General features: G+C 55.1%; 1 protein-coding gene across 1 annotated transcript in view; it reads right to left on the reverse strand.

Moving 5' to 3' along the window:
- The window catches only part of POC1A (POC1 centriolar protein A), a 70,790-nt gene that overhangs the window by 29,282 nt on the left and 13,619 nt on the right, over positions 1-27,889 (reverse strand). Inside the window, exons 7-9 of the mRNA XM_026500965.4 lie at positions 25,885-26,018; positions 16,432-16,500; positions 14,422-14,520 (exon numbers count right to left, since the gene is read on the reverse strand). Of these exons, the coding sequence (XP_026356750.1) occupies positions 14,422-14,520; positions 16,432-16,500; positions 25,885-26,018 (302 nt within the window). The remainder of the gene's footprint in view (positions 1-14,421; positions 14,521-16,431; positions 16,501-25,884; positions 26,019-27,889) is intronic.

The raw sequence follows: 27,889 nt of genomic DNA on the forward strand, positions 1-27,889 counted from the left end.
AAAGGGAAATATATGTTTGGAGAAAGATAAGTACGTAAAAGTTAACGGCAGCTTTATTTGTAATAGCTGGAAACTGAAAATAACCCAGATGTTCACCAACAGGCAGATAAACAAATTATGGTATACCCATTCGATGGAGTACTACTCAGCAATAAAAAGAAATGAACTACTGATACAGGTAACATGGGTGAATGTCAAAATAATTAGGCTAAGTGAAAAAAACCAGACCAAAAAGAATATATAACTACATGATTCCATTTATATCAAATTCTGAAATGCACACACTGATCTGTAGTGACAGAAAGCAGATTAGTGGTTGCCTGCAGCTGGAGGTGGAAGAAATACATTGAAATAAAGAGGCAAAAAGGAATTTTGGGGATGAAGGGAATATTCCATACCTTGATCATGGTGGTGATCGTGTCTGTCCAAACTCAGAGCAATTCACTTTTTAAAGATGTTATTTATTTTATTTACTTGAGAGAAAGAGAGAGCACACAAGCAGGGGAAGGAGCAGAGGGAAAAGGAGAGGGAGGGGAGAAGGAGGGGGGAGGGAATCCCAAGCAGACTGTGCACTGAGCATGGCGTCCAATGGAGCTCAATCTCACGATCCTGAGATCATGACCTAAGCCGAAACCAAGAGTCGGATGTTTAACCGGCTGAGCTACCCAGCAGTTCATTTTTTAAAATGGTGAATGCCGGGCACATGGCTGGCTTAGTGGGTAGAGCATGCGAAGCTTGATTTCAGGGTCGTGAGTTCAAGCCCCATGCTGGACGTAAAGGTTACTTTTAAAAAAATGGATAAATGAAATAAAACGGTGAAGGCTATGATTTGTATGTTAATAAGCCTGAAGATGCAGTTACAACTGAAATACCCTTAGAAGCCCAACTTAGAAGCCCATCACGTGACACTGCACTTGGCACTACCCATCACGGCCACTCTGGACTCAAGGTGAACATCACTAGCTCTCCATTGGACATTACCAATGGGCCAAACCCCGGGCTGAAGACCCCAGGTGAGGCCCGTGAGGCCCATGAGGCCCACCACTGGTCTGGGGATTACAGTTCCCAGATGCAGAAACCAGCTCACGTTTCAGGGCAGTTCGATTTCCAAAGCCTCTATCTCCCTGGTTGTCAGTGGAAGTCCCCAGGCAGCGGCCACCCAGTCTGTGGAATGTCAGGCCCCAGCCACTCAGGGGTCCCTATGCAGCTTAACAGTCGGGAGCAAGCAAGGTCTGCACACACCTGGCCAGCAGCCAGGAGTGGCTGGAGATTTACCATAAAGATGCTGTGAGCGGATGTGACTGAAGGCCCCGCTCTGGTAAGTGGGGTGGTCAATTATTAACACCTGCTCAAGGTGGAAATTTCTCCTTCTCTTTTAATCTCTAACACTGGACCTTGACCCCTGCTTGGCCTGTTCTGGAAACAAACTCTGTCACAGACAAAAGCACCCAGGAACTGCTCCACGGCTTGACTCTGGGCCAGAAAGGGGAGAGGTAGGTGACTTGGGCCCAAGATGTGGGCTGTCTCACTGGTACGCAACTTGTACAGAACCAGGCGGCAGCCTGGCTGGCCACGGCCCACTGAAAACACCAAAGCGTGTCACTGTGTTTCCAAAGCAGGACTGAGCACAGAACTGGAAGAGATGAAGAGATGCACACACACCATGATTAAATCTTTTCAACTTAATCTTTCACGCAACAGCTCATTGCGCAGTCCGCTAAGTGAGGGTGCAGAGATTCGTGGACACGTTTCTTACAGTCTTTGCCTCAGGCCTTTGGCTTTGACAATTTGCTCCCATGAAAAGTTAATGGGTGTCTATGTCTGTCTGCCTCTGTTTGCTAAACCTGATCCTGGCAAGGACAGCAGAAAAGAGGACAGAGCTCACTTGAGCTCACGCTTCTCTCCAACTCTTCAAGTAGAAAAAAGGCACGGCCGTTTTCTTGAATCAGAGCTCTGAAGAAACCTGGTACTGTATCCACCACACATATTTGTGGACTAGATATACAAGAGCCTTGTTCGCCCTATAATTTAGAGTTCCGGCCTGGAGTCCAACAAGAGAGAAAACTTCTGGTTCTAAACATAGCCCTGAACCCAAAAGGAATTCTGGTTGTCTTAAAATCATCTAATTGTTCAACAATCTTGCCAATGTTCTTCCAAGCCAGCCTAAGTAGGAGTATGGGATTTGGTTACCGTATTGGCTTTTTTCTAGAGGATGAATGTGCAGGGTGCCTTCGTGTGTTCCCCACAGCAGGCTCCCAAGGAGGGCAGGGTGCTGGGTCATCTGCGTGCACAGAGGGAGCCAAGAGGCTCAGAGACACAAGGCCTGGGGCCAGCAGGGCAGCCTCCAAACTGAATTAAATGCTCTATGATGACAGACCACATTTGGGTCTAAGAACCATCCCTGGACCCCAGGACCCCATTGACAGGAAGGGGACAGGGTGTCCTTTGAACTAAGAATTGTGAAGGGGTCGAAGGGTGGGTCTAAAACAGATGAGGGATCCACATGCTTGACCCACCCTGGGACTCCAGGTAGCTCGGCCCTCTCACCCCACAGTGCTCTTCTCAGAGAGGGAGCGGGCCCTTTGAGGCGGGTGGCATCCTATCACACCTGCTGTCACTCACAGACCTGAGTGGCATGTGGGAGATGCTAAATGCACAAACCAAGGAACCCCATCTCCTGACCCAGGCTCAAAGCAAGACTGAGGCCTCCATACCCAGGTTCGACCAGCTGCTCCTGGGCTCCACCTGTGGTGACCTCCAGCTGCCCCCCAGCCACACTCTCGGAGACTTTCCAAGTACCTCCCCCCACACAAGAGGGCTGATGTATAAAGCCAAATTTTCGAAGGAGTGAAAGGATTGCCCTGATAAGCAGGAACTGGAAAGTGATTCCAATGACCAAATATGCCGCCCAGAGAAAGTAGTGGAGCTGGGAAGGTCTGTCTCACCGCAGTGGCGTACCCAGGTGAGGGGAGCTGTGGGGGGAGAAAGGAGCAAGGATGAGCGGGGGGAGGAAGACCTGGCAATTGCAAATGGGTGGAGGCCATGAGAGAGCAAGCTGGCCATCATGCAGTGAGAACTTTCCTTGGCACAGAGGGGGTCCCTGGCCCTCCTCCCCAGAGGGGTGCTGAGGGAGCAGGAAAACACCCCAGACCTTGAGGGGATGATGCCCTCCAGGCTCTCATACCTGGTATAGCCAGAAACACACACAGGTGGGCTGCAAGGCAGAGCCAGGGGCCAGCAACAGGGACAGGAAGGAAGAGGGCAGGGGTGGGGTGGAGTCGTCCACTCGGCCTGAGGAGGCCACAGGAGAAGGCAGGTCCGTCATGGGCCTGTGCTCGGGCCAGAGAACACCTGCTGAGTCTGCCCCGCAGCTCCTGGAGCGGATGTGCACACTGGAGCATTTGCACAAGCTACATGACTGACAAGCAGAGAAGCCGCCGCGCAGCCCCCACGGCGGTCAGCAGCACCGCTGTAAGACCATTCCCTCTGAACATGACCTGCTTCTTCCAGGGCCAGCTCTTGCTCAGTTCCATCCCACAAATGTGACCACGGGACCCACTCGGGGCTGGGCACTGAGCGCCTTAGGGTCCCCTACCCTCTCCCTCGAGACAGAAACACCTACCCTCCCACCGCAAACACCTGAACCGCGTCACCCGGGGAGGAAGACGAAGCCCAAGGACTGACTGGAGATTTTCTTTTAAAAAATTAGACTGCTTTGAACTAATTTTAGACTTAGAGAAAAGTTGCAAAAAATAGTACAGAGAATTTCCATATATCCCTCCCCCAGGCTTCCCCACTGCTAACATCTTACATAACCATGAGGACAATGATCAGAGCAGGAAATTAACCTTGGGACGATACCATTAACCAAACTAAGGGCCCCAGTTGAGCTTCACCAGTTTTTCTACTAATGTCCTTGGATCCTGCTGTTCCAGAATCCCAACCACGACCTCACGCTGCATTGAGTTACTTCTCCACGGTCTCCTGCAATCTGGGTCAGCTCCTCAGTTTTCCCTCGTCTTTCATGACCTTGACACTTTCGAAGAGTACTGATCGGTTCTGTTGTCAAATGTCCCTCGATGTGGGTCTGCCCGATGTTTTCTCATGATCGGAACGAGGTTATCCATTTTTTGACGAGAACACCACAAAGCCAACCGCCTGACATCGCAGGACTCATGTGGACAGGACGTATTATCAGAGGCGCTGACCTTGATCAATGGTCATGGCCTCTCTGCCAGGCTTCTCCAATGCGAAAATACATCCTTCCCTGTGTAGTTAATCTTGGCTTTGAAAATGTGGCTTTTTAAAAGGGAACGTGTTGCTGTCATTACAAACTCCACGCTGTCAGCCCAGCCTGCTGATGGCTGCAGCTGCCCTACAGATGAGAGACGGCTAATGAAGATGGACGGCAGAGCCGACGTCTCTGGAAGACGCCGGAGCTCTTGGTGACAAAGAGGAACAGTAGCAGTTTATTTATAGATCCACTTGAAGACAGCTCATTGTAACTGCTGGGGTTGAATTTTTAAAACCTCGGGAACAAAGGCTGGCTATTTTAAACTCTCCTTGCACTTAGTTCAATGGAGAGTGTTACAGGCACCGACCACACCCGGGCATCACTCCCAGGCTCGGCAATTCAGATTTTGTGTAGTATCTCAGGACACGAGCACAGCCTGCCAAGACAGATAACCACGACTGGCTCTATCTACCCCGCAGAGGCAGCAGGCCTCGTATGGGCCAAAGCCCTCACCCCCAGGGAGGAGTCGAGGGAGGGCTGCATCCCATGGGGTCTCTCACCCTCCCCTTCCTGGAAAATTAACTTGCACACAGCTGTTGTGAACCAAGGTTACATCACCTCTCTCCCTGCCTCCCCCTGCAGGCTGCAAAGAGGGACAGCGCCCTCCAGCGGATGCCTGCCCCAGGACGGCAGGCGCTGGCTGACACATCTCCAGGCAGGAACAAGGGTGTCCTGGAGTTCGCAGTATACAAATGCCCTGGAGGACAGTGGAACAGTGGCACCCCGGAGCTCCCGTCCCCGGCCCAACTGCGCCTCTAGCCAAGACTGCTCAATCTCTCCAGGCAGCAGAACCATGGTGGGGAAGGGAGACGTGGGTTTTCTCAAAGCCTCCCACGTCCTTATTTGAACAAGAAGCACAGAGCCATATTCTTGACACAATGTGGAAAAATATGAGTATGGACTAGGCATTTGATAGTAAGGGATTATTAATTTTGTTGGATGTGACAAAAGCACTGCAGTTATATAACCAAGAAAAGTATTTAGGGTAAAATAATGTATCTGGGATTAAACAAAAATACTCCAGCTCTTCTAAAAAAAATGGGGGGAGGGAGATGAACAAAATAAACTGGCAAAACGCTGAAGCTAGATGAAAGATACATGGGGGTCTGTTATACTACTCTCTCTACTTTTTGTGCTAGCTTGAAATTTTCTACAATATAAAGGGTTTTTGTTTCGTTTTATTTAGTAAAAAAGAAAAAGCTCCCGGGTGCCTGGATAGAGCCGTGGAGCTGAGGCCAGGCGAGTGAGACCCCAGGGAGAGGCTGAGGACGTGTCCCCAGTCTGGTGTCCTGGCATCTGCGAGCACAGGAGGCAGATTTGTCTGAATCCATCAATGCTCGGGCCGCTCTTTGGCACGGCCACAGAGAAATCCCCCAATGGCACCACAAGCATTCTGTGAACCCTGCAGCAATGTCCAGACCGTCAAAGAAACTAATTTTAAGATAATCTCCATGGAAACCATCTATTCTGATTTTTTCCATGGTAACCGATGAGAACATAAACACAAGCACTATCTAACACCCTTACACCACATGGGCCAACGCTGCCATCCAATCTGGAGAATTCAAGCTGCAAAGGGCTTTTTTCTACTGAAAATGAGAAGTACTGAAACTTCTAGTCCAGACATGCGTATTCTCCCACCTCCATTGCCCAGTCACTGCCCATACCACTCCATACACCTGCCCCCAAACTGACAAACAGGTCAGAAAGTGGTTTCCTTCATTTAACCTTGGGACCATCAAAAACACCAAAAGAAAGCCAGAGCCTGCCTCTTGCCTCACTGCCTCAACCCATGCTGCCCACAGACTACAGGCATGTGTCCCCTGAGCTTGGATTTCCAGAACATTCTGTGTTCCGGTGACATGCTGGGCACCACAAAGAGACCAAGGACACAGCCCTCCGGGGAGACCACAGGCCAGCGAATAACTGACTACAGGAAGAGGGGCTGCTCCAGCAAGTAGACCGCTCTGGCAGGTGGGGTGGAAATTCACAAGCTGCAGGCCTCCCAAGGAAGGCTGCATGGAGGAGAGGTCATCTGGGAAGAAGGGAAATGGCAGAGTAGAGTTCTGCTGGGGAACAGGGGGTGCAGCCCAAAGAATCATAGTCAGACTCAAGCAATGGGGTCTCTTTCCACTTGTGGCTCATTTCTTCCATTTTCAGGTTTCTGGGTTTGAAAAGATAGCACGGAACTCAGGAAGACCCTCAGATCCCAACAGCCTCAGTTGGGGGCCACCCTCTCTGTTTTGCAATCACACATGGTCTCTGTTGGCTCTCCTGTGAAGGAGACTCATCAGCGTGGCCTGACTGACGGGGCTGTAGATGCTTGTCACCACTGTCAGCAAAATGGCAGTGTCACGGCAGTGGTCCTCGGTCATGTGTGTCTTGTAGTAAAGCATCACGAGACATCACGATATCAGGACCCCAACGCCCACTGTCCTCATTTCCCCAAGTGCAATGTGGAATCTCCACTGACCTTGAACCACACTTTGGGTACCAGGGGAACAGGAAAACCTCAAACAGTTATGAGACCCTTGAAGGAGATAACAGAGCTCTGAAAGGTGTGTGTGTATGTGTGTGCCCAGGTTTATGCTCCGGATGTGTCCCCAAGCACGCAGAGCTAGACGCAAGGGCCCTCCGGGCCTTGTGTGGATTCCCGAGTCAGGTTCTTTGATCTTCCCGACACTGTGAATGTCTTACTATGCCTTGCCTGGGATTTCCAAGGTCATGCCTCCTTCCTGTTGGTTTAAGTCATTAAATAGGCTTTCCTTCCTAAGCATCCTGCCACTCTCCTCTGGATAGGGACCTACCTGTTTGTGGAACAGATGAGAATTTTCCAGGGGCAGGAAACTACCACTCCAAGGGGCTACTCTGAGAACGGGGTACAGCCTCTGCCCCATCCTACAGTCCTATCCTCTCACTGCCACTGCTGTTACCGCTGTTTTGAGACTTGGTCCTGTTCCTGATACCTGGAGGGACTTCCCCAGAAGGCTCCGGAAAGCAGACCTTCACCTGAGGCCTTAGATGTTGAGCCACCAGCGCCCAGGTCATCTCAAGCTCAGGGCCAGAGACTCTCACCTGCCAGCTTCCCGAGAGGCCCCACAGGCTCTGGAGGATGGGGGTGGATGGAGGCACCCACTTACGCAGGGCAGGAGGCAGGGGCACTGAGGACAATAGGCAGGTGGCCCACAGAATGCGGTTTCAAGAGCAGATCACTGGACCAATGCAGCAGCACTGACGGACAGAACAGGAGCCAAGACAGGAAGACCAGTGGCAGAGGCCCACAGAGGGCTGTGCTGGGTACCATCCTCCCCCCTAGTGCATTGTGGCTGGTAATAAAACCATCCAGCTGCCTGCGCAGTTGTAAGCAGAGCCCAGTGGGTGCCTCTAGGTTTAAAGAGCCCACAGGGAAGCACTGGGATTTCTTTTAACGCTAGACTGATGAGAACCAAAGCCATAGCACTTTTCCTCTTTTGGAAAGAGGCGGACTACAATCCTCCAAATTGAGCTGAAAGGGACCCCAATTCTCCAAGTGCTTCTTCCAAACTGTAGTCCCCACGACCCACGGAAACTTCCTATGATGGTCAGAGACCCTCTTCTTCCCCCATGTCCCTGCCCAGGATGCCACGGTCACAACTGGCTAGACTGTTTTCCAGTAGGCCAGTGACTCTCAGAGTGGGTCCCTGGACCATCGACATGACTTAGAAATTGCCAATTCCTTACCAAGTCAGACACTCTGGGGATGGGGCAAGCTGTGTTTGACAAGCCCTCGGGGTGATTCAGAAGCATACTGAGGTTTGAGAGCCACGGGCAAGAGGCTTATTGCAATCCACGTGAACCGGTTGAAGGCATGTCTCCTCACTGCACCGCCAAAGGCAACTTCCTCCTTCCGGTAAACACAGTCATTATTTAATGAGCCTGGTAGCAGCCCTGACCCACCTCCCGGTAAACTCGGTTGTGGCCTCTGGAAGGAAAAGGAGAGGGGATCTGGCCTGTTCCCCAGGAGCAGATGCAGCAGGTCAGAGCCTGAGGGAAGGGCCCAGCCCCCCATGCTGATCCCCAGGGCCAGGGTGCCCCTCTGCAGGGAACATTGGAATCTTTGGTGCTCCTAGACTTGGCGCAGCCACGTTACCCGCCCCCCACCCCCAACCCCCTCCACTGTCCAAGGATGCTCTGACTCCAGCAGGAACTTTCTTTAAAGATTGTAGCTTGGTAACAAATATTGAATCCTCTTTATTTCTATTCTCCTGTCTTCCCGCGGAAACTAAGAAACCCAGGGCATTTCCCATGACTTCCACTCTGGTAAAGGTGAGGAAAATGCAATCCCAGTTTGAAGCGAAGCATCTTGTCTGGGGGCCGCTGCCGCCCAGCATCAGCAAAGGTCTCTGTGATCACCCTACCCCCACCCCTGCAGGAGGGTCTTCTACACAGTGAGCCGGGAAAATGGAAAATGTCCAAAGGATGTACTGGAGGCTGAGAAATCTGAGCATAGAGAATCAAGATGAACGCTTGAGGTTACAGGAGAGACTTGCCACGTCAGGCCAGGCTCCAGCTTCATCACGGATCAGCAAATAGGGGCAGTACAGCTCTTAAACTGCCAACCAAGTGGTTAAAGGCTGTTGGGAGTCTGGACCCCGTGAAACCAACCCTCTTGCAAGACGTTACGTGCCCTGGTCTATCCCGACTCACCTGCTGACAAGAGCCCCTTTTACTAGTCCTGGGAAATTCAGAGCCAGAATAGGGTCAGCTGGAGAAAGGAGAGACTCCCTTCTAAGACACGTAACTCTGCGGTTCACTCCTGCTGGAAACACCCACAACGCCCTGTCAAGTGTCCCCTTGAATCCATACGTCTCCCCACTACTGAAAACAAATGCCAGCCAGAAATCTGTCCTCCATGCTCCCAAACAGAGGGAAATCCACAAGGCAGGTGGAAATGGACCCCATCCCCTGCCTCAACTCCGACTCCTCAGGCTAGGTGCCTGGGGTGAGAACCCAGGTGCCTCAGATCCTCCGCATGAGGTAAGATCCAGCATCAAGACTGGAATCAGAGCCCAAGAACCCCTACGTCAAGCCCACCCCTGGGTAGCACCCCAACACAGAAAGTGGGAGTGGAGACAGAGGTGCAGAAGGTGGCTGGGGCTTCACCTCAGAACCAGAGTAACTAGGAAGAAGAAACAGGCCATCCTCAGGGAAGGCTGAGCCCTCAGGTCAGGTATTCTTAGCTAACCTCGCCTCCTCCTCCTGGGGACAGTTCTAGCACTGAGGCTCTGGGGGGGCCCAGCCACTTTGCTTTGAGGAGTCATGGGAGTGGCGGAGGAAGAGAAGCCTGTTTCCATTCACCTCATGGATTTGCTTTTGCATCTGGGAGCACAGAGGACTTGGGTCTCTCATCCGAAAGCAGGACTGATTCCTGCAAGGGTCTAAAACCCTCACTGGACCTCACAAAGACGACCTGCAGAGAGGAGTCAACATCGAGAAAGAGCTCAGTCAGAATCGCCCCCTCTACTGCATGTTGTCCCCCACCTTAGCAAGTTGGGAACACACAATCACCGCGACAGGGCAGGGGGCTCATCCTGCTCTCAGTCTGACAGAGGAAGGAAGACGGACATTTTAAAAATAGCTAAAACTTGGTGAGCACTTGCCATGTGCCAGGCACGGTTCCAAGTGCCTGTTTGGCATGTACCACTTCGTGAAATCTCATGAAGGAAGGCCTGGCGTCTCCTCATCCGAGGTTGAGGGGCCCCAGAATTCAAGGTTACTGTCTGAACTGGAGGGCAGCCAGCCCTGAGAACTCGGGAAGCACTCTTCAGTTTTCCTGAATTACCTGGAATTCTGCATTCTTCCCCTCCCACCCCGCCTAGCACAACCTCCCCTCGCAATTGCACAATGGGCTCTCAGGTGTCTGGAGGGAAGGCAAGAAGAGTGAAGCAGAACAAATGCATCTTCGCTGTTAAAAGTGGTTTTAAGGGGCGCCTGGTGCCTCAGTCGTTAAACGTCTGCCTTTGGCTCAGGGTATGATCCTGGCGTTATGGGATCGAGCCCCACATCGGGCTCCTCTGCTGGGAGCCTGCTTCTTCCTCTCCCACTCCCCCTGCTTGTGTTCCCTCTCTCACTGGCTGTCTCTCTGTCAAATAAATGAATAACATCTTTTAAAAAAAATAATAAAAAATATAAAAAAATAAAAATGGTTTTAAAAATGCTTCTGTGGTTGAGGCAGAAATCAGTCCTATGGCAGCTGGGCTTGGGGAGCAGGGGCCAAATCCAAGGTCAGCCAAGACACAGTGACCCTGATGCCTCACAGGCTGGCCCCAAAGCACTCATGGCAGGAAGGAGCTGGAAGGGAGTTAGAACCTGAGTAGCTGAGTGCGGAGAGGACCGAGGGAGGCCTGGGCTGCAGCACAGGGCAGAGGTGAGCACCAGACCCTTGAAGACAGCAGCCTGAGCACCTGCTGCAGACGACTCGCAGGGCCCACCCCCTGCCCCCACACATGCCCCTCTGCGGAGGCACTCATCTGCCCGCAAGCAGCCCTCCCGACCTTCCTCCAGCCTTGCAGCATGTCACAGGGCAGAACATGGAGCTTCCTGGCCACCCTCAGCCCAGCTATTGGGCTGGAGTCCTTCTTCTGCAGCCTTCCAAGCAGAGAAAGCTCCCCAGTCACAGCCCTAAGCTCTCTCCTCCACAACTCAGCCAGGAATAGAGGGAAAATGGAACCCATTATTCTCATTCTGAAGGGCTGGGAAATGGCTTGTGCTTTTCAACATGAAATGTGCCTAAAAATAAGCTGTGAATTTCAACCAGAGGTTGAAAATAGCTCTGGCAGTGAACAGAGCTCTGTTCAGAGTGAGCTCAAGGATGGCCTTCATTCCAAGAGTGAGAGCTGAAGGCTGCTGAAGGCTGCAGTCTGAGCAGGGGTCCAGGGCAGGGGGCTCTCTGGGGCAGAGGGGCTGTCACGCGCTCACATGTCACTGCCCTCGCCATGCTCCACTGGTCGGCCTGCCCTCTGGCTTTAAAATGCCATACTCTATGAGACACATGAGACACACAGTACCTGGCCTGGTAGCTCCGTAAGATCCCCAAATGCCCAGGTGCGTCTCAGGCAGCTTTAGGGCCCCAGGCCCAGGGGATAAACAGAGCTGGAGGGGGAGGGGGTCATAAGGTTCAAGAGCTCCTGGGGCCTAGGCCAGGCCAAGCCACCCTGGCCAGCCACCAAACCACTCACCAGTTACTATCTCAGAGCCAGGGAAGCCAGCAGGCAGGAAGGGCAATGGTAAGTAAAGAAAACCAAGTTGCTAAAGGTCCTTTTTGTTGTTTACCATCACCTCTGGAAGATTCCAAAGTTTAACAGGCCAAAATGACATTTCTATAAAATAGACTTCTGTTAGAAAGAGTCTAGAGACCTGAGCCACAGCTGCCAGGGTGAGCCCAAATCTGGCGCAATCGAGCAGAGCCAGGGGCTCTGCTCACACTCGGGGCAGCCCACCCTCTGCGCCGTGGCCGCGCTCCTCCTGCCAGAGAGACAGCCCCACCCCACCCCCATTCCTACACTCCTGCTGCTGCATCCGCTTCCGTTCTGGGCTCGCTCCCAACGCAGGAGTTACTGTGGTGATTCTCACCTGGGGGCCATTCTGCTCCCCGGAAGAGATCTGGCAATGCCTGAAGATGTTCTGGGTTGTCACAACGAAGGGTGGGGAGATGCTACCGGCCGCTAGCGGGGAGAGGCCGGGGATGCCGCTAAACACCCTGCAAGGCCCAGGACGGCCCGCCCAGCAGCCTCAGCAGCTGCGGGGGCGCGAGCTGATCGGACGCACCAGTTCCTGGCACGTGGTGGAGCCGAGACACTCCGGCCAGCCATGGACTCAGTCACCAACTCAGGGCCAGGGAAGCCTGGGGGCAGGGAAGGGGAGACTATATTCTTCAGCTTCCCTTCCCACCCCAGGGGCAAACCTAGCCGCTGGGCAGGGCTGGACCAACTGGCTCTCCTGGGCGTGGGGAGGCGGAAAAAACTCTGGGGACGATAGTGGTAATGGTTGTGCACGGGTGTGAATGTACTTCACGCCATTCAACTGTACGCTTCAGAATGGTTCAGAAGGGAAATTTTATGTCCTCTGTATAAAACCAAACCAAACCAACCAACCCACCCAAAACCCCTTAGCTCTCCTCTTGGCCTGGGAGTCCTAAGGTCAGAGACGCCCTTGGAAGTGGACCCCAAGAGGTGCGTATGCTTTGGGGCGAGTGTCTGGATGAGGGCCCATATACCGCCTCAGTGTCCCACAGGAGCTTGTGACAAATAAGGGAAAAGCCATAAACAACAATTTTAGGGCTAATAAGTCAAGTCACTGTGCGGGTTAGCAGAGTTCACCTCTGTCCCACATGGGGTCCTCAGAGCCTGCCTAGGGGAGTACTCAGGTCCCACTGTAGAAAAAGAGGCATGGGAAGAATGGGTGCTTTGTTTGGGACCACACAGCCAGGATTCAGACCCAGTTTTCTGACCCCAGAGCCCATACCCTTTCCCCTGTGGGAGCACCACAGGGCGATACCTAGTGGAACTGTGACTCCGGCTCCGGTGTGGGCCGAAAAGGTAGTATGAGAACACATGGGAACACGTGAGCTACTCACCCATCCATGCCAAACCCTGCCCTGTCCTGCTGGCTTCCCCCGCCCAGAAGGCCTTCACGCTAGATTATCAGGCCCCGCAGCTCTGGGACGCAAGGGCGCTCCATACCCCTTATCTGAGCAGGACTGAAGGGACAAGAGGCAGCTTGTCCAAGCCGCTTGCCTAATAACGACAAGAAAAGGAGTATGGGATTCTCCCCTTGCTGGTGATTACTAACCATTACCAAGAGGCAGGTGGCAGTGCCCTCTCCTGGGATGGGGGAGAGCTGCCAGGCAGCCCTCTGCCACCTACAGTTTCTAGCTCCGTCAGCCTTGCTCAGAGGGGCCAGTGTGGTGAGCCTCCAGGTGCAGGCATCCAGGCAGGTGACTAAGCCCCCGGGGTCTCATCTGGGAATGAGAGTAGTAACTTTACCCACCCAGCTTGGGCTCAGCTCACTGTAAATAAATGTCCAGCACATGGGGAGCTGGAGGGGAGATGGCGCTCACCCCACAGGAACCCAGTCCTGCAGTTTGAAAAATGCCTTTCTAGGCAGAAGACCAAACAGCAGCCAGCAGACCACCATGCAACCCAGTCATCCCCACCAAATCCAAAAGCTGAGAATCGGCTACTCATTAGCAAATGTGGAGAGAGAACAAAGCCTCCCGGCCCAGGGCAACCCTTGGAAGAAAAGCTTTAACTCTCAACCCGGTCTATTCCTAGAGGTAGCCCCAACACACAGAATGGGGGTGTGTGTGCATGTGTCTCAGGCTGGGGTGGGGGATCCCTCTGCTGGAGCCAAAGAAAGCCCAGGATGGACTCAGAGGCTTCCTGGTTCTATTCTGGGCCAGCCTTGACTTGCTGGGGGCCTTGGGCAAGCCGTTTCCTGTTGTCCAGGCCAGTTTCCGTGTGTGGGAGAGGCTACACTGCCTCCAGGGCTCAGAAGGGAGAGATTTAAACACCCTGCGGCCCCTGGGGCTTAAAACCCTCAGGGCTCCACATCCTTGGCTTGAAAGCTTATTGCAGCCAAAGCGGAATGCAACTTTATTCAATGAGATCCTATCAGTTATCAAATTTTTCTCCAAAAGTATTTGTCAAAAAATATTATTAACTATTTTAACTCAGGAACACTAAATACTCTTTTACCGACAAAGGTACTAAAAATGGTTTGTGGCTGAGGAACTTCCTTTCCATGGTTTAAAAAAAAAAAAAAGGGAAGTGAGAGCAACAGGGCTGGGCCTTTCCCATCCGCCCCAGCTGTGGCTCAGGCCCCACGCCCTCTAGGAACTCTCCATCGGGTCCTGTGGCCCAAGGTTCGGCATGGGACAGGTCCTCCCTTTCCTCAACCAACAGTAGCCTGTGTTGTGGAAACACTCCCCCGCCACACGGCACGGGGCCTCACACCCAGCGGTCTTCACGGCTTGTTTGTACATTCTAGATTTGAAACAAAGTACCACAAGTGCCAAAGTATTATTTGCTGTTCACCATGACCCCCCTCCAGAATTTCAGGGCTCAGGACATGCCCGCTGAGCCACTTACCAGATTCCCAGAGGATGTGGCCAGCGGGGCTGGGGGCCTGTGCACTTTTATGACTTCTCCATAATCCACAACATCAAAGTTACTCTTCCAAACCATCACCTGCCAAGAGCAACAAGCAGACATCACACCAGCACTCCTTCACGGGAGAAATGAGCCCAGAGGTGACCCCCAAAGTGCTGGGCCAGTTGCAAGACAGTCCTCACCCAACACCCCAGCTCAACTCTGGGACCTGCCCCACCTCCCAGGCTTTTTAGACAGACTCGAGAAGACCTGGACGCGCCACCGGGATGGAGTTGCTACCTGCCAGCACTAGGCCTTGCCCTTGCTGGCCCCTCCCCGCAGCGCCCCCGCGTCAGCGAAGCTGGCTCCTCCGGCTAAAGCACCTGCTGCAGCCGCACCTTCCCCGAGACACCGTCCCTGGTCTCCTGCTAATCTTTATCACGGCCCTCTATTGATGTCTGTCCAAGCATCAGACTCAGAAGTTGTTTAATTTCTGTGTCTTTCTTCCTCGTGTATCATCTGTCTCCCCCACAAAACAGAAGCTCCCAAGCAGAGTGGCCGGGCCTTCAGTTACACCAGACCACTGCGGTTAAATTCCTGGGTCCACCCTTTACTGTGTGGCTCCAGGCAAGGGACTCAATCTCTCTGTGCCGCAGGTTCCTCATCTATGACGAGGGAATGATCCTACTTCCAACCTCACAGGGCCGCTATGACGCTCACAGGAGACAGCTTGGCACAGACACTGATACCCAGGGAGCCATGGGTAACACACCCATTATTCCACGGTCCACTTGAAGGATCTTCACGTCCTGAGGCTCCCCCAGCCAAAGGTTGGCAAACGGCCCTGCTGGGGAGCCACAGTGCCCCTGCTAGAGGGTGACAGCCCCAGGCGGCTGTCCTCTGCCAGGGTCACTTACAGTGTGGCAGGAACTGTGGAGTGTGGCCGGTGCTCAACGGAGGCCGCAGAAAGAGCCCCAAACCCACGTGAGATGAACACTCAGCGTGCCTAGGATGCTTTCCTCGTTGCGACACAGCCACAAGCCTGGCTCTTTGGGCGGCTGCTTGCCACTTCTAGAGCCCACTGTTCACTGCTCCCCGACTGATGGGCACTAAGGCCTTCGTTCCTCCTTCTGTTTACAAACAGAATTAGCACGCCCCCCCTTGTTTGTAGGGCCCTGTGTAACTGCACTAGTGCCAATAGCTGAATACATTCCTGGGAGTGGAACAGATTCACATGTCTCTCCAAAAAGGCTCTCAGAGTTGACTTTAAGACGGCAGCCAGAGAGCTGCACGCAGTGATCGCCTGAGGAGGGGCCACAGTGGGCGGAAGCCCTACTTTCTACCGGGCTGCCTCTTGTACCACGTGAATTTCTTTTACCAGGACTATTTATAGTGTGACTTTACTGTACTATTTTCCCTTGTTTAAGCAATGAGCCAGGCCTCCACACTCAGGGACAGCTCAGGGGTCCCCTGGGCCCTCCTCCTCCCTTGTTTGGTTAGCACAGGAACCGGTGCTGGGATGGGAAGACGCCCACGGTCTCTTATCCAGGCTGTGCCGAAAAAGCCTCCAACCACCTTCTGCTTTCCTGGCAGAAGCTCAACCCGAATCAGTCCATGGGGTTGGGGCTGGGGCTCGCTGGGAGGCCAATGGGACTTTCCTGGGCTGAGCAGTCAGAGCTGTGAGGCCCAGCGTCAAGAGAATGAACATTCTGGGCAGGAGGCTCCAGGGCTGACAGGCACAGAGCCTCAGCACAAAGGGTGACAAAACAGGGCTGGACCTCCTCACACATGTTTTCTCCCCGCAGCCAAGCAGTTTGAAAACGGGGTCCCTCAAATAGCTCACGAGCAGAGCACCCTGGGTCTGAGCGCCTCACCCCAAGGCTTAGCCTTCATGGTCGCCGAAAGCCACCAAGGAACCTGGTGAAACCTGGCCCCTCCTCAAGGTGCCTTGGCCTCCTCTTCTCTTCTGATAAGTATCAGCCAACATTCCTCACACAGTTCTTTACTTACTTGCTCATCAGACCCTCCAGAAGCAAAATACTCTCCCGTTCTTGAAAAGGCAACAGTGGTGGCTGGGCCCTAGCAGAACAAACAAAAAAGAACAAACACCAAAGGTCATTTGAGCTTCTAAATGCACAGGAAGCAAACCAGCTCCCGAACGAGAGCGAGGCAGGACAAAGGGCTGAGCGCCTCACCGAGCCCCTAGTCCTCCCCAGGCTTTGGCAGAGGCACCTGCAGGAGCTCAGCCACGAGTGTCACTGCTGAGGCCTCTGTTCCCGAGCACCGCTGACAGCACAAAGGCTGGGCCACAGGGTCGTGGGTGGGCAGAGAGAAATGAGCAGGACAATACACCCTGATGGCCCTGCTGGGTTGACATCACCATTCCCACTTCCTAAGGGCAAGCTGGAGGTCAGAGAGGTGCACTGACTCATCCCAGCACCGGCTCCAGAAATTGGTCCCCCCGGCCCAGGCCATGCTCCCCCCCTCCCCCGCCACAGCTGACCAGAAAGGCGTGTGGCCCCAAGGAGGAGCCAATGAACAGAAGTCCAGGGAACTCAGGGAGTCCAGGGAACACTAGAGGCCAGAACTGGGGCAGGAAGGAGGCTGAGGAAGGGATTATCAAAGGTGCCTAAGCCGAGGAGCCACAAGATGCAGCCCCCTAATGAGCATGTCACATGCCTTATGTTGGGAACTTGGGAGGAGAAGTGCCCGCTCTGGCTTCCCCGGGGCTGAAGGTCTGCACAGCTATGGGAAGGGTGATGCCAGACCAGCGCAGGCAGCACGTGGAGGGCCCGTGAGCACACCCAGGCTTGGAGGAGCGGAGTCATGATCTCCCAGGAAAGAGGGAAGGCTCCTTCCCACATGGCTGAAATCCACTGCAGAAAGAGGCATGGAACAAGACTCTGTTCACACAGCGCGGTGAACCAGCAATTCCTCCTGGCCAAAGTGTCAGTCTGCCAGTGCCTGGCATTCCTCAACAAAACCAGAAAAAAGAGGTTCTCTCCTAACCGATGACAGTGTGGCCACAGTCACAAAGGCTGCCCCCGTTCCTCCGGACCAGAGCAGGGAGCAATAAGAGCCCCAGTTGCCCGAATGAGGTGCCTCCGGCCGTGGGGCTGGCAGAAGCAGGGACAAGGGGAACACTGGGACGCACCCTCCACTTGATGCCAGAAAAGGCCAGACAAGTTATGGGCTAGAAAAGGGATCTGTGGTCATGGAACAAGAACAGCTTCTGCCTGCCTAGAAGGGACAGGCAGGTGGAAAGCTGCCCCCTGGACCCAAGCATCCTGGGCAGGACAGAACATTCTTCCACTTCCCGAATCTACCCATGGCTCCTCCTCTCCACGATGCCCATAAGGAGGGCAGCGAGGAAGAAAGTAAGTACGAGCCAGTTAACACTGACCTGCACTAACCCACTTAATCTTCGGAGGATGGTTTGCATGCTGACCCCTCCTACAGGTGACACGTACCAGAGGGGAGACCAAGGCCTGAAAGGTCCTGCCCCCTCCCTCTGTGCCTCTCCCTGCTTTCTCTCACAGGTGGGGCTCCCAGGGCTTGGGGATCAGGGCAGCCGGGAGTCCTACACGGCCATCCAATAGGACAAAGGAGATCCACCCTTATGACCGGGAACGACGTCAATGACATTGGTGAGTGTGAAATGCCAGGTGCAAGGCATCATGCACTGCCAGCGTGGGGCTGAGTGCGGGAGGGGAAGGGGGCAAGTCGAGCATCCCTCAGATACTCTTCCACGTGGACAACCCCCAAGGCTAGAGAAGGTGAACAGGACTTATGGGGTGGTGGGGGGAGGAAATTTCAGATGACTCTCACTTGATTCTTGGAAATCCTGTAATTTCCCAAACTTTGAATTCTTAAACAATGAGTATATGGCGTTGCTATGTTAATATAAAAACAAAACAACAAAACTATTTTCATTTTGAGGAAAAACAAAGAGGAAAGAGGGAAAAGAGAAGGAAACCAGGACATGGAGTGTCAAAAGAGCCGGGCTCTTTGCCTGCCCAGAGTGCATGGAGGAATAGCCAGTTTCCAAGAAGTCACAGCAACTAAGGAACCAAACAAATACTCATCAGTCTCCTTTCCTGCTGTCACTCAACCACCAGATGCCAAGCTGGGGACGAGATGCTAGAGGCCAAGCTGTGGCAGCGCCCCTGAAGAAGGCGGCTGGCAGCCCAAGGCTTGGTGGGGGACTGGGACCAGAGAGCAAGTGCTAGAGCTTTCCCCAGAGTCCAACTGCCCAGATACTCTGGGGATGGCGCCAGCAACAGGCAAGCAATAAGGGGGCAGGGCCCGCAGTCCTTCCCAGCAGTGCCCGTTTATCCAGAGGACGGCTCGCTTCCTGCACCGGGTACCTTGCTGTTCCCAGAGAGAGCACCTTTCCACGGAGGCTCTCGCCTGTCTGTCTGTGGCCCACGAAAGCAGCTCTGCCACAGGCCAGAGCCAGCAGGGACCGGAAAGCAGACCAGGCTTCTCTACTACTTCATCCCACCCTTTCCGGGGCCCAGACAATCCGGGCCCCCACCGACCTCGCCAGACCACCCCCCCTTCCTGCCCCCACTGGTTCTCCAGCCCCACCAGCCTGCTCACTGCTCCTCAACACAAGCTCCAGAGGGTCTCATCTTGCTTCAGGATCTTTCAGCGACTTTCTGCATTGAGCTCTTAATTCAGTTATTTCCAATCTTTCTCAGTTTTAAATAAACTCCTTTAAGGCAACACATTGGCCTCTGATTTACTACTTTAGATACACCCCCCAAATTTCCAACATGCAGTATTCTCACTGGCAGCCGCCTCCAGATGTTTAGTTTCCACTGCGGTTCTCTTTAGCCCAGCAGTCATTTAGGTGTGCGTTCTAGCTTCCAAACCACCGGGGCTTGGGCGAGGGTCCCTTTTATCACTGATAACGATCAGATGGGATCCACGTTCTTTGAGATCGTTCTGCTTTCAAGGTGGCTTACTCTTTTCAGTTAATTAGTCACTCTCAACGCATTAGTTCACTGGCTCAGGGCAGGGATGTTGTCAAGTTGTTTCTGCTCCCAGGCAAGACCAGCTTCTGCCTGCCCAGAAGAGACAGGTGGATGGAAAGCTGCCCCCTGGACCCAAGCATCCTGGGCAGGATGGAACGTTCTTCCACTTCCCGAATCTACCCGTAGCTCGTCTCCAAGGTGACTCCTGAGAGGGACTCCTGAGAGGGACTCCGAGCTCCTGGCTGAGACTTCAGCAGTGTGATCTGATTGCTGGAGGAGCCCACCTGCCTGACATCCCGGTCCCCATCTGCCTGCAGGCCACATCCACTGGCAGGGACTCCTCACAGGCTCAACCAGATCCTTCCCTCCCTCTCCAGATCTGGCCAATCAGTCTTCGGTGAGATGATTCTGCTTGGTCGTCCCAAGCACGGGATGCGGCCTGGCCTCCCACCCCACGCACCCTCCTGACCCAGCCACACATGGCCCTCCGGCTTGGCTGGACCCACACCCAGTCACTTCATCACATACTGTCTGCCTTGACAACCTCCAGACCCAAGGGACCCACATAGTCCGCTTTCTTCACTCTCACACGGCAAAGCGTCAAGCATCAATCAAGAAAGGTAAAAAAAAAAGAGGGAAAACAAGGAGCCTGGTGTTTAGATCCCACAGCTCCTAGTGACTCTCCCTCCACAGCCCCTGCAGCTTGTCCAGACCCCTCCACTCTCCTCACCCCCTTCCACCTGACTCCCTGAGGCCCCTCTGCACCAGAAACTTTGGCCACTGTGTCCACAACAGCTATGCTGGCAAAGACCCAGCCAGGTACCCCAACCACCACCACCTAACAAGGCTTTGAAATGTTTCTCACTGGCTGCCAGAAAACAAATAGGAATATCACACCACATGCCTTGAGTCAGAGGTAAAAGAGTGACCATCCAACAAAGATATGGAAACCAAGGAGGCCTGAGAAGCCCCTGGCATGGGAACTCTGGTCTCTGACGCACCCAGGCTGCTCCTTCCACAAACCCTCACACCAGGGAGAATCCTGCAGTCGCTCGGCAGCACCTGCCGTGGGCTGACTCTTATGTCAGAGTAGTGACTCTGGGGACAAGGAGTGGCCTCTGGGAGGAGCTGGGGTCCAGGAATGCTGAGGCTCTCTCCTGACCTTGGCCAAGGACACCGGCTCCCAATCCTCAACCCTGGGCTGCTGGCAGGGGACAGAAGGCCAGGTTGACCTCTTGGTTTACCGAGGTTGGAGTAAATGAGCTGTTCTCCCTCTTGATGTCCTCTCACCTCTCCCAGGAGGTGCCCAGCCATCCACGCTGGGTCTGAGCCTCCCAGGGATAAATATAATTCTCTAAAATGAAATGACTACACAAGGGCCGCAGAACGCTGGAAGAAATGAGCAGGGGGGCATGTTCAGAGAGCTTCCTTCCACCTGGAGCCACCTGAGGGGCAGCCCACAGGCTCCAGGCCACTCTGTTACACTGCCACCTCTCCTCCTCCTCCCTGTGTCCCCCTTAATGCCACTTCCCCAGCCCCAGCCTTGGCTCTGGCATGGCACAAGCTCCCGGTAACCCTGGAGGATCCTATACCCTGAGGCTGTGATTTCACAACAATCAAGCCTCAGAGCACAGCCCCGGGTATGGAGAGCAGTCCTGGTTTGGGGTTCTAGGCCCTCGAACCAGACGGGGTGCATGGAACCACAAGCCCAGTGGTCCCCGTGGAGCTCAGTCACTCCGCAGCAACACGAACGCCAACTGCCTAGCCAGAAACACCAGATTTAACTCCCACCCACGTCCCGCCCACCATCCTCTCCCAAATAGCTCTGGGGACTAAAACCAAATGAGCATGGCTCAAGATTATGTTTCAGAAAATACAGAAAAATAAGTCTGTATTTCTAGCACACTGCCCCCACACTTGCCACAGAGAGCTATGCGGGCCTCGCTCAGGGCACAGGGCTTCGAACAACAGCTGTACCTGGTGGGAAAGCTCTTCCTTCTCTTGCTCTTCCCTCCTGCAAGGTGAGGGGTGGGAGACACTGTATGCTGACATCCCTAAGTTACTCTACTGGGTCCAGCAAGAAGCAGGGACTCCTCTTTCTCCTGCTTAGCTGCCACCGCTGTGGCTGATCCCCGAAGCAAGACCTTCCAGAGCCTCAGAGAGGGCAATGGCACCCCTGCCAGCCCATTGCCAAGACATCTGGAGTCTTGCCAAGTCCTCCAGGAGTCAGGCCCTAGAAAAGATGGCCTGATGGGCGGGACTCATAAAGGGCACTGCCAACAGACCTGTGGACCAAGGCCCCAGCAGGCCACACCGACTCAGAGCAACTGGATGGGACAAGTGCATTTAGGCAGAGTCCCCACAAGGACAGATTTCAGGAGCTGTGTGGCCAACGAGAAGCCAAAGCAGGAGGATGATCTGGAGGAGATGAGGACAAGCGTAAACAAAACGAAGACCTAGATAAACCCTTCAAAGACTCCGTGGCTGATGAAAGGAAGGGAGACAGGCACTCTCCAGCCCAGAAGGGGAGGGGCTGTGACTTTGGCCCATGCCCATCAGAGGGGGCAGAGCCATCAGAGACCCCTACCGTGGGCTCCTTTTCCTTCCAAAGACTGACTGCCCACCCAGGGTGCCAGGAGCGTGCCCATAACAGAAACGTCCAATGGCCTTTTAAAGAGCTCTCACCCGGGGCCTCCCGGGATCTTTTCTAAGACCTGAAGTGGAAAAGGACTGGTACCTGTGAAGACCTACCATGCCGGGTGCTGGGGCCTGTAGACACGTGCTCTCCTGGTATGAGGCCGATGCAGCAGTTCTTACAAATAAGGAAAAGCTCAAGGTCCTGCCCAATGTCCCAGGGTAAGAGGCAAAGCTGGAATGGCCTGACCTGGACACCCTTCTTCCCATCTACAGCCTCCTGGAGCTCAGGCTTTTTGGCTGAACTAGATGGGAAAGTACCCATGGCTTTTCCAAAGCAGAAACACGTGGGTTCAAGCTGTTTGTTCCTGGAAATATTGGGGTGTTTCCTTTAAAAAGCGGGGCACTATCACCTGCCAGACAAGGCTGTGTGACACCCCCCTCCCTCACTGAGTGCCTCCTAGCACTCAGCCTCCGTCAAAGACGCTGGCAAAGTGACTGGTGCGGGCTCTTTACCAGCTCAGTCCGCGGACAGAGAAATTGCTCTGGTGTTCCCAGGGCCGAAGGCAGAGGAAAGAGGGCAATGCACCACACCCAGGCTGGCAGTGCCCTCCCTACTCTGTCCACCCTCCGCCTGGGGTGGGCAGATCGGCCGGAGGTAGAGGGCTACCCTATCTCTCAGCCCCACAGGCTCCTCAGCCTGTCCCGCCACCCCCTGCCTTGGCAGAGGCACCAGTGTCTGCTCGGGCTGTGTCTGGAAGCCTCCGCCACCCGCTGCCTCCTCACGGCTGAGGGCCCTCCTGGCTGGGGCCCTCCCGGCTGGAGCAGCAGAGCCGTTGAGAGGCTGGGGCACCAGGGCTGGAGAGCAAAGGGCCTGCCCAGCTCTCGGCCCAGCACCTCGTGGTCCATCACTTGAAGACACATGGCAGAGGCCTCTGAGGAGCCACACAGGCCCCAGCCACAGCCAAGGAACCGTTCCCGGGTACAGCCGAGGTGGCGTCCAGTTCCTGTGGGGCAGAAGCCTCTCTCAGCCCCCAGCGACATTCCCTGAATGACCCTTCATAGCTCAGAGGCCCAAAGCCAGGACTGCAGGAGAAAAACACCAAAATCCTGAGGCCCACATAACCTTATAACTGACGTCCACCCGTAACCCCACAAAGGGAGCCAGCTCCACACGGGCTGATGGGAGGTATGGCCGACTGCATGCCAGACAACCACCAAACTGTGGCTACGGTCAGACCCCTGGGCTGACGAGCTACCCTCAGCGCAGCACGGGAGACCCGGGCTACACGGGGCGAGCCTGATCTTAGCTTGGACACTTGGCAAGTGTCTCCATCCTGGTGCCCCTATGCCTTTAGGAGACCACTAAATGGCATATGAGCCTTCTAGCCTCAACCCAGATAAGAGAGCATCAGCCCAACAGCACTGCCTCCCCTGAGCCTTCTTTTCTACCCTGACCCTCCCTCACTGTTCCCCCAGAGGGGCTGGCTCAGGCCCTGCCCTCACAAGGGACAGACAGACATTTCCCAGAGCCCCCTCCTGGCCAAGGACTGTCTCCCACCGGCATCAGCTCCCTGTGGCTGGCTCCTCTCGGCGGACCTGACCCTGAGCCTGCGCTGGCCCTCCTCGCAGGTGTGGAACCGGAAGCATGAGGCGATGTGCTCCACTTGGCAGAACAACTTAATAGCCTTCCCTCCCATGCCTGGAGACTGTCCCAAGGAGGGCCTCCAAGTCCAAACCGAAGTTTCATGGGGTTCCCTCCTGCTGGACCAGAATGAGGTCACATAGTAGCAAGGCTGGGACACAAGCACCCACAAAGCCCGCGGGCCTCCTACATAGACCAGTGATCTCAAAACAAGAGCGAAATCACAACTCAACAGCTAAAAGCTGGACGTGTGAGACAAGTGAGTAGGGTGGAAACCGCAGAGACTTGAATACCAATCCCAGCTCTGCCACCCTCAGCTGCGTGGGACCCCTACAATTCCAAACCAGTCCCTGGGCCTCGGCAGCCCCCACCTGGATCAAAAGTACTTTCAAATCGGCCATCTTTTCACCTGTGGGTCAGAATCCCTAGGCACCGAGGATCCACTCAGGAGCCCTGGGGCTGCTCAGTCCCATGCTTCAGAAAGTGGCTGGTGGCACCTGGGCCTGATGGGGGCACTTAGCCACCTCCCGGAGCAGAACGTGAATGCTCAAGTCCCCAAAGAGCCCAGGTGTGCAGCTTCCTGGAAAGACAGGCCAAGGAACGGACTTCACAAGCCGGGAGCCCAAGAGGACGACACACCTGCACGGGGCTGTGCGAACCACCAGCTGTCCCTCAGCTTAGTTCCCCCATTTCCAGGTTCCACAGCAGACAAGCAACTGCGGTTTCCCTTGGTCCCTGTGTCACTTCTCCAGGAGAACGTCAACAGGTCTCCTTTATGTGCTTGAGGCTGTGCCCGAACATGGGACTGGCATCTTAGACATCACATTTAAGGGTTATCAGGCTAAGAGGTGAGTCAGCAGTATAAAGAAACCTCACACTCACTCACACACGCGCACGTACACAAACATCGCAAGAGCCCTAGGTAGGTAATCACTTGGCATGCCTCTGTTTGCATGATGTTTCTGGATATTGCTTTTTCTTTCTGTGGGGAGTGGGGGAGATAGCACCATTCGTGGGGTTTTCAAATGTCCTCCTGGTTATACGATCTCAAACTGGTTATGCCAACAAGGTGGCTTCCCAAGAAGCTTGTGGCGCGGCCATCACCGTGCCCAGAGGCCACACAGTACACTAGATGGGCCGGCCCCTGGGGGGATGGCACTGCCAGTCCCGCACTCCAGACACATGACAGGGAGGACGAGCGGTACCACGGGCTGAGGGGAGCAGGCAGCCTTCCAAGTCCCAAGAGAGCAGAAGAAAAGGCCCACGCTCCCACCCCAAGCCATGGCCAGTGGCCCCCACATGCCCGACTCAGCTCGCAGTGGAATCCAGAGCCCCAGCTAGACCCCTCACACCTTGCTGCCAGCCCAAGACACACGAGCTCTCTCCTCTCTGCCTGCCTCCTGCTCACAGGTGCGGAAGGGGAGGAACTGAAAGCTCTCGTCTCTGCACCCCTGGCCCCACTTGGGTGTGGCAATTAGGTCCCAACAGGAGACATTCCAATGACTGCTCGGCTCCGCAGGAGACAGCTCAGCTGCACTTCCCGACAGGGGGCGGTGTCAGAGGCTGGCACTCAGGCCAGTGGCTAGGGAGCGCTGCCAGCGGCCCCCCTCACCACAGCATGCCCACAGGGGCTGGTGCCTGGTCACTGCCCACCCAGGGAGTCCAGGCCACCGGCTGCACTGGCAAAAGTCACTCAGAGAGAAGGCCTCTGCTGCCTTGATTCAATTCCAGGAATTCGCAAATACACACACACAGGAAGATGTCCCCCCTTAGCACCTGCCTCTGAGACACCTGTGGTTTCTGTCTGCAAAGTCATCGATGCCTGCAGAACCCCCAAGTGATCTTGATTCAGGGCAGGGGTTCCAGGGCTCTACTCAACTGCTGGACCAAGGGACACCTGAGGTCACTGTGGGACAGAGTCCATGCAGCCCCCCTGCGGGAAGTGTGCCGACCATGTCCAGAGGCCTCCCCTCCCACGCCCATCCCAGTTAATTCCCACACTCTCTTCCCAGCTGCGGTACCAGGCCCAGTACTTCTGCCAGAGGTCAGAGGTCCTGTGAGGGGCAAACCTGTTTCTGCATCTCGCCCCACTGCCCAGGCTGTGAGGGGACCACAGAAACCGTCCCCAACGGGCTCCAAGGGAAGGGCCACCTCGGGTGAACTCCAACCCCACATGGGCCTCGAGACGGCACCTGATGCCCTCACCTGATGCCCATGGAGCGTGTAGAGCAGCCGGCCCTCCATGAGGTCCAGAATCTTCAGGGTCGAGTCGCTGGAGGCCGTGAGCAGGTAGTTTCCGGACGGGTGGAAGGAGAGAGCATTCACCGCTGCGCTGTGCACTAGGGGAGGGACATCGGTCAGGCGCTGGCTGGGAGGCCCAGAGATGCAGCTGGAGCCTGAAGATGGGCAAGCGGGGCCAACCGAGGCTCGGCACAGGGCTGGGCCAGGGTGGCCACAGCTCCAACGACGTAGGGAGCCCCACAACCAAAGAACAGGAGCGGACTCATCCAGAGCCGAGGACAGGCAGCAGGAGACACAGGGCAGGCAGGAGCCCAGGCGACAAGGCCAGAGGGATCAGGCGATAACTCGAGCTCTCCCGCCACACGGAGCAGTCAAGCTGGGGAACGGAGTGCTCAAACTCAAACGTTACGCCCAATCTGTCTCTCACACCGCTACTTAGGGGAAACCGAACAGAAAAGACAATCCCTGAGGTGCCAGTTTGATGCCCCTGCTCTAGGAGAGTATGCGTGTGGGGCAGGCGGGCAGACGGTAAGACACACGCTCAGGAGCCCGTCAGGCCTGGGTTCTAATCCCGGCCTCACCACTATTCCTCACCCTAGGACCCTGAGCCCGCACCCTGACACGCTGTGCCAGCTTCTCCTGCTGTATCACGGCACCCAGGTGCTGGGGCGCGGCGGGGAGGAGCCTGCCCGTGAGGCCTCTGGACAGAGGGAGCCCTCCGATGGGCCTCTCTGCTGCCCCACACAGCTTCCAGGTCCTGCTGCCCTACCCACTCCACAGCTCAACGTCGCCCGTGACCTCCTTTTCCCCAGTGGCCTGGCCCGAGCCCCACCGTCCATCCTGGTGACCCTCACTCAGCAAGATCCGGCCACCCCAGCCCTGTCAGCTCCCCAGCTGAGACTCTTGCCCACCCCCTCCCCTGATCTCGAAGCTCACTGCTCAGTCACCTCCTCAAGGAAGCCCCCCGACCCCACGGGGACTACCCCCTTGAACTGCCCTCCTGAAGCGCCGTGAGTCTCCACTGGGTGCACTCTTCACCGTGGTGTTTTACGTTTCTGTGTAGCTCTGACTCACGGCCGGGTCCCCCACGAGACCCTGTGCTCCATCAGGCAGGGGCTGTGCCGGGTCCTTGCCGCCTGGCCCAGTGCCTGGCACTGAGCAGGACTCAGAAAGCGGCTGGTGAGTGGGTAAGCCGGACCCAGGCAGGCCACATGGGGACGACAACGTGAGGACCCCCTACATCACAGCTTCTTAAAGCAGCTGCTGAAGACGACCTCGGTGCTTCATCCCCACTACCCCGGGCCAGGTGGGGGACACCAGTGGGGGTGGGGTAACCGGGGCCCACCGAATCAGAACCGCTACAGACAGAAAGACAAATTCTAAAATCAACCCCTCACCCTGGCCCTGGGAGGCCTCCAGAACCAGCGCGAGGCCAGGAAACACGTCCGCCACAGGTCAGCCTTCTGCAGAGCCCACAGGGGTCGGGGGGGGGGGGCGGCCCGCAGACATGAGCCCAGCTGATGTGCCAATATGCCTGCGGAGTGTGGGTACATTCCCAAGCACACTTAGGGGAGACAGCCAGGGCTTTACATAACACGGTATTTATGTCTGAGCACCCTCTAAGCACCAGAGCTCCAGAAGCCGGCCTTGGAGGGGCCGATGGGGTCTCCACAGAGGCAGCACAGAGCCCTCACAGCCGGTCGCACTCCCCACACTCGCGGCCGTGGTGGGGGAGGGGGAGGGCAGCATCCTCAATGTTTACCAAGACTTGGGGCATGGAGAGCCAAAGAATAGAGTCATAGCTGACCCCATCAGGAACCGAACAGGCACCAGTCACAAGCAGTAACAGAAAGAACATCTGTAATGCAGAGTGTGACTGCCACTACCCACATGTGGAAGGGGACACATAACGCAGACAGAAGTGGACAGAAGCTCCAGATAGAGACCTTCTATAGAGTCCCCTGGGGAG

The sequence above is a fragment of the Ursus arctos genome, unplaced genomic scaffold, assembly GCF_023065955.2.
Source record: "Ursus arctos isolate Adak ecotype North America unplaced genomic scaffold, UrsArc2.0 scaffold_14, whole genome shotgun sequence".
NCBI lineage: Eukaryota > Metazoa > Chordata > Mammalia > Carnivora > Ursidae > Ursus > Ursus arctos.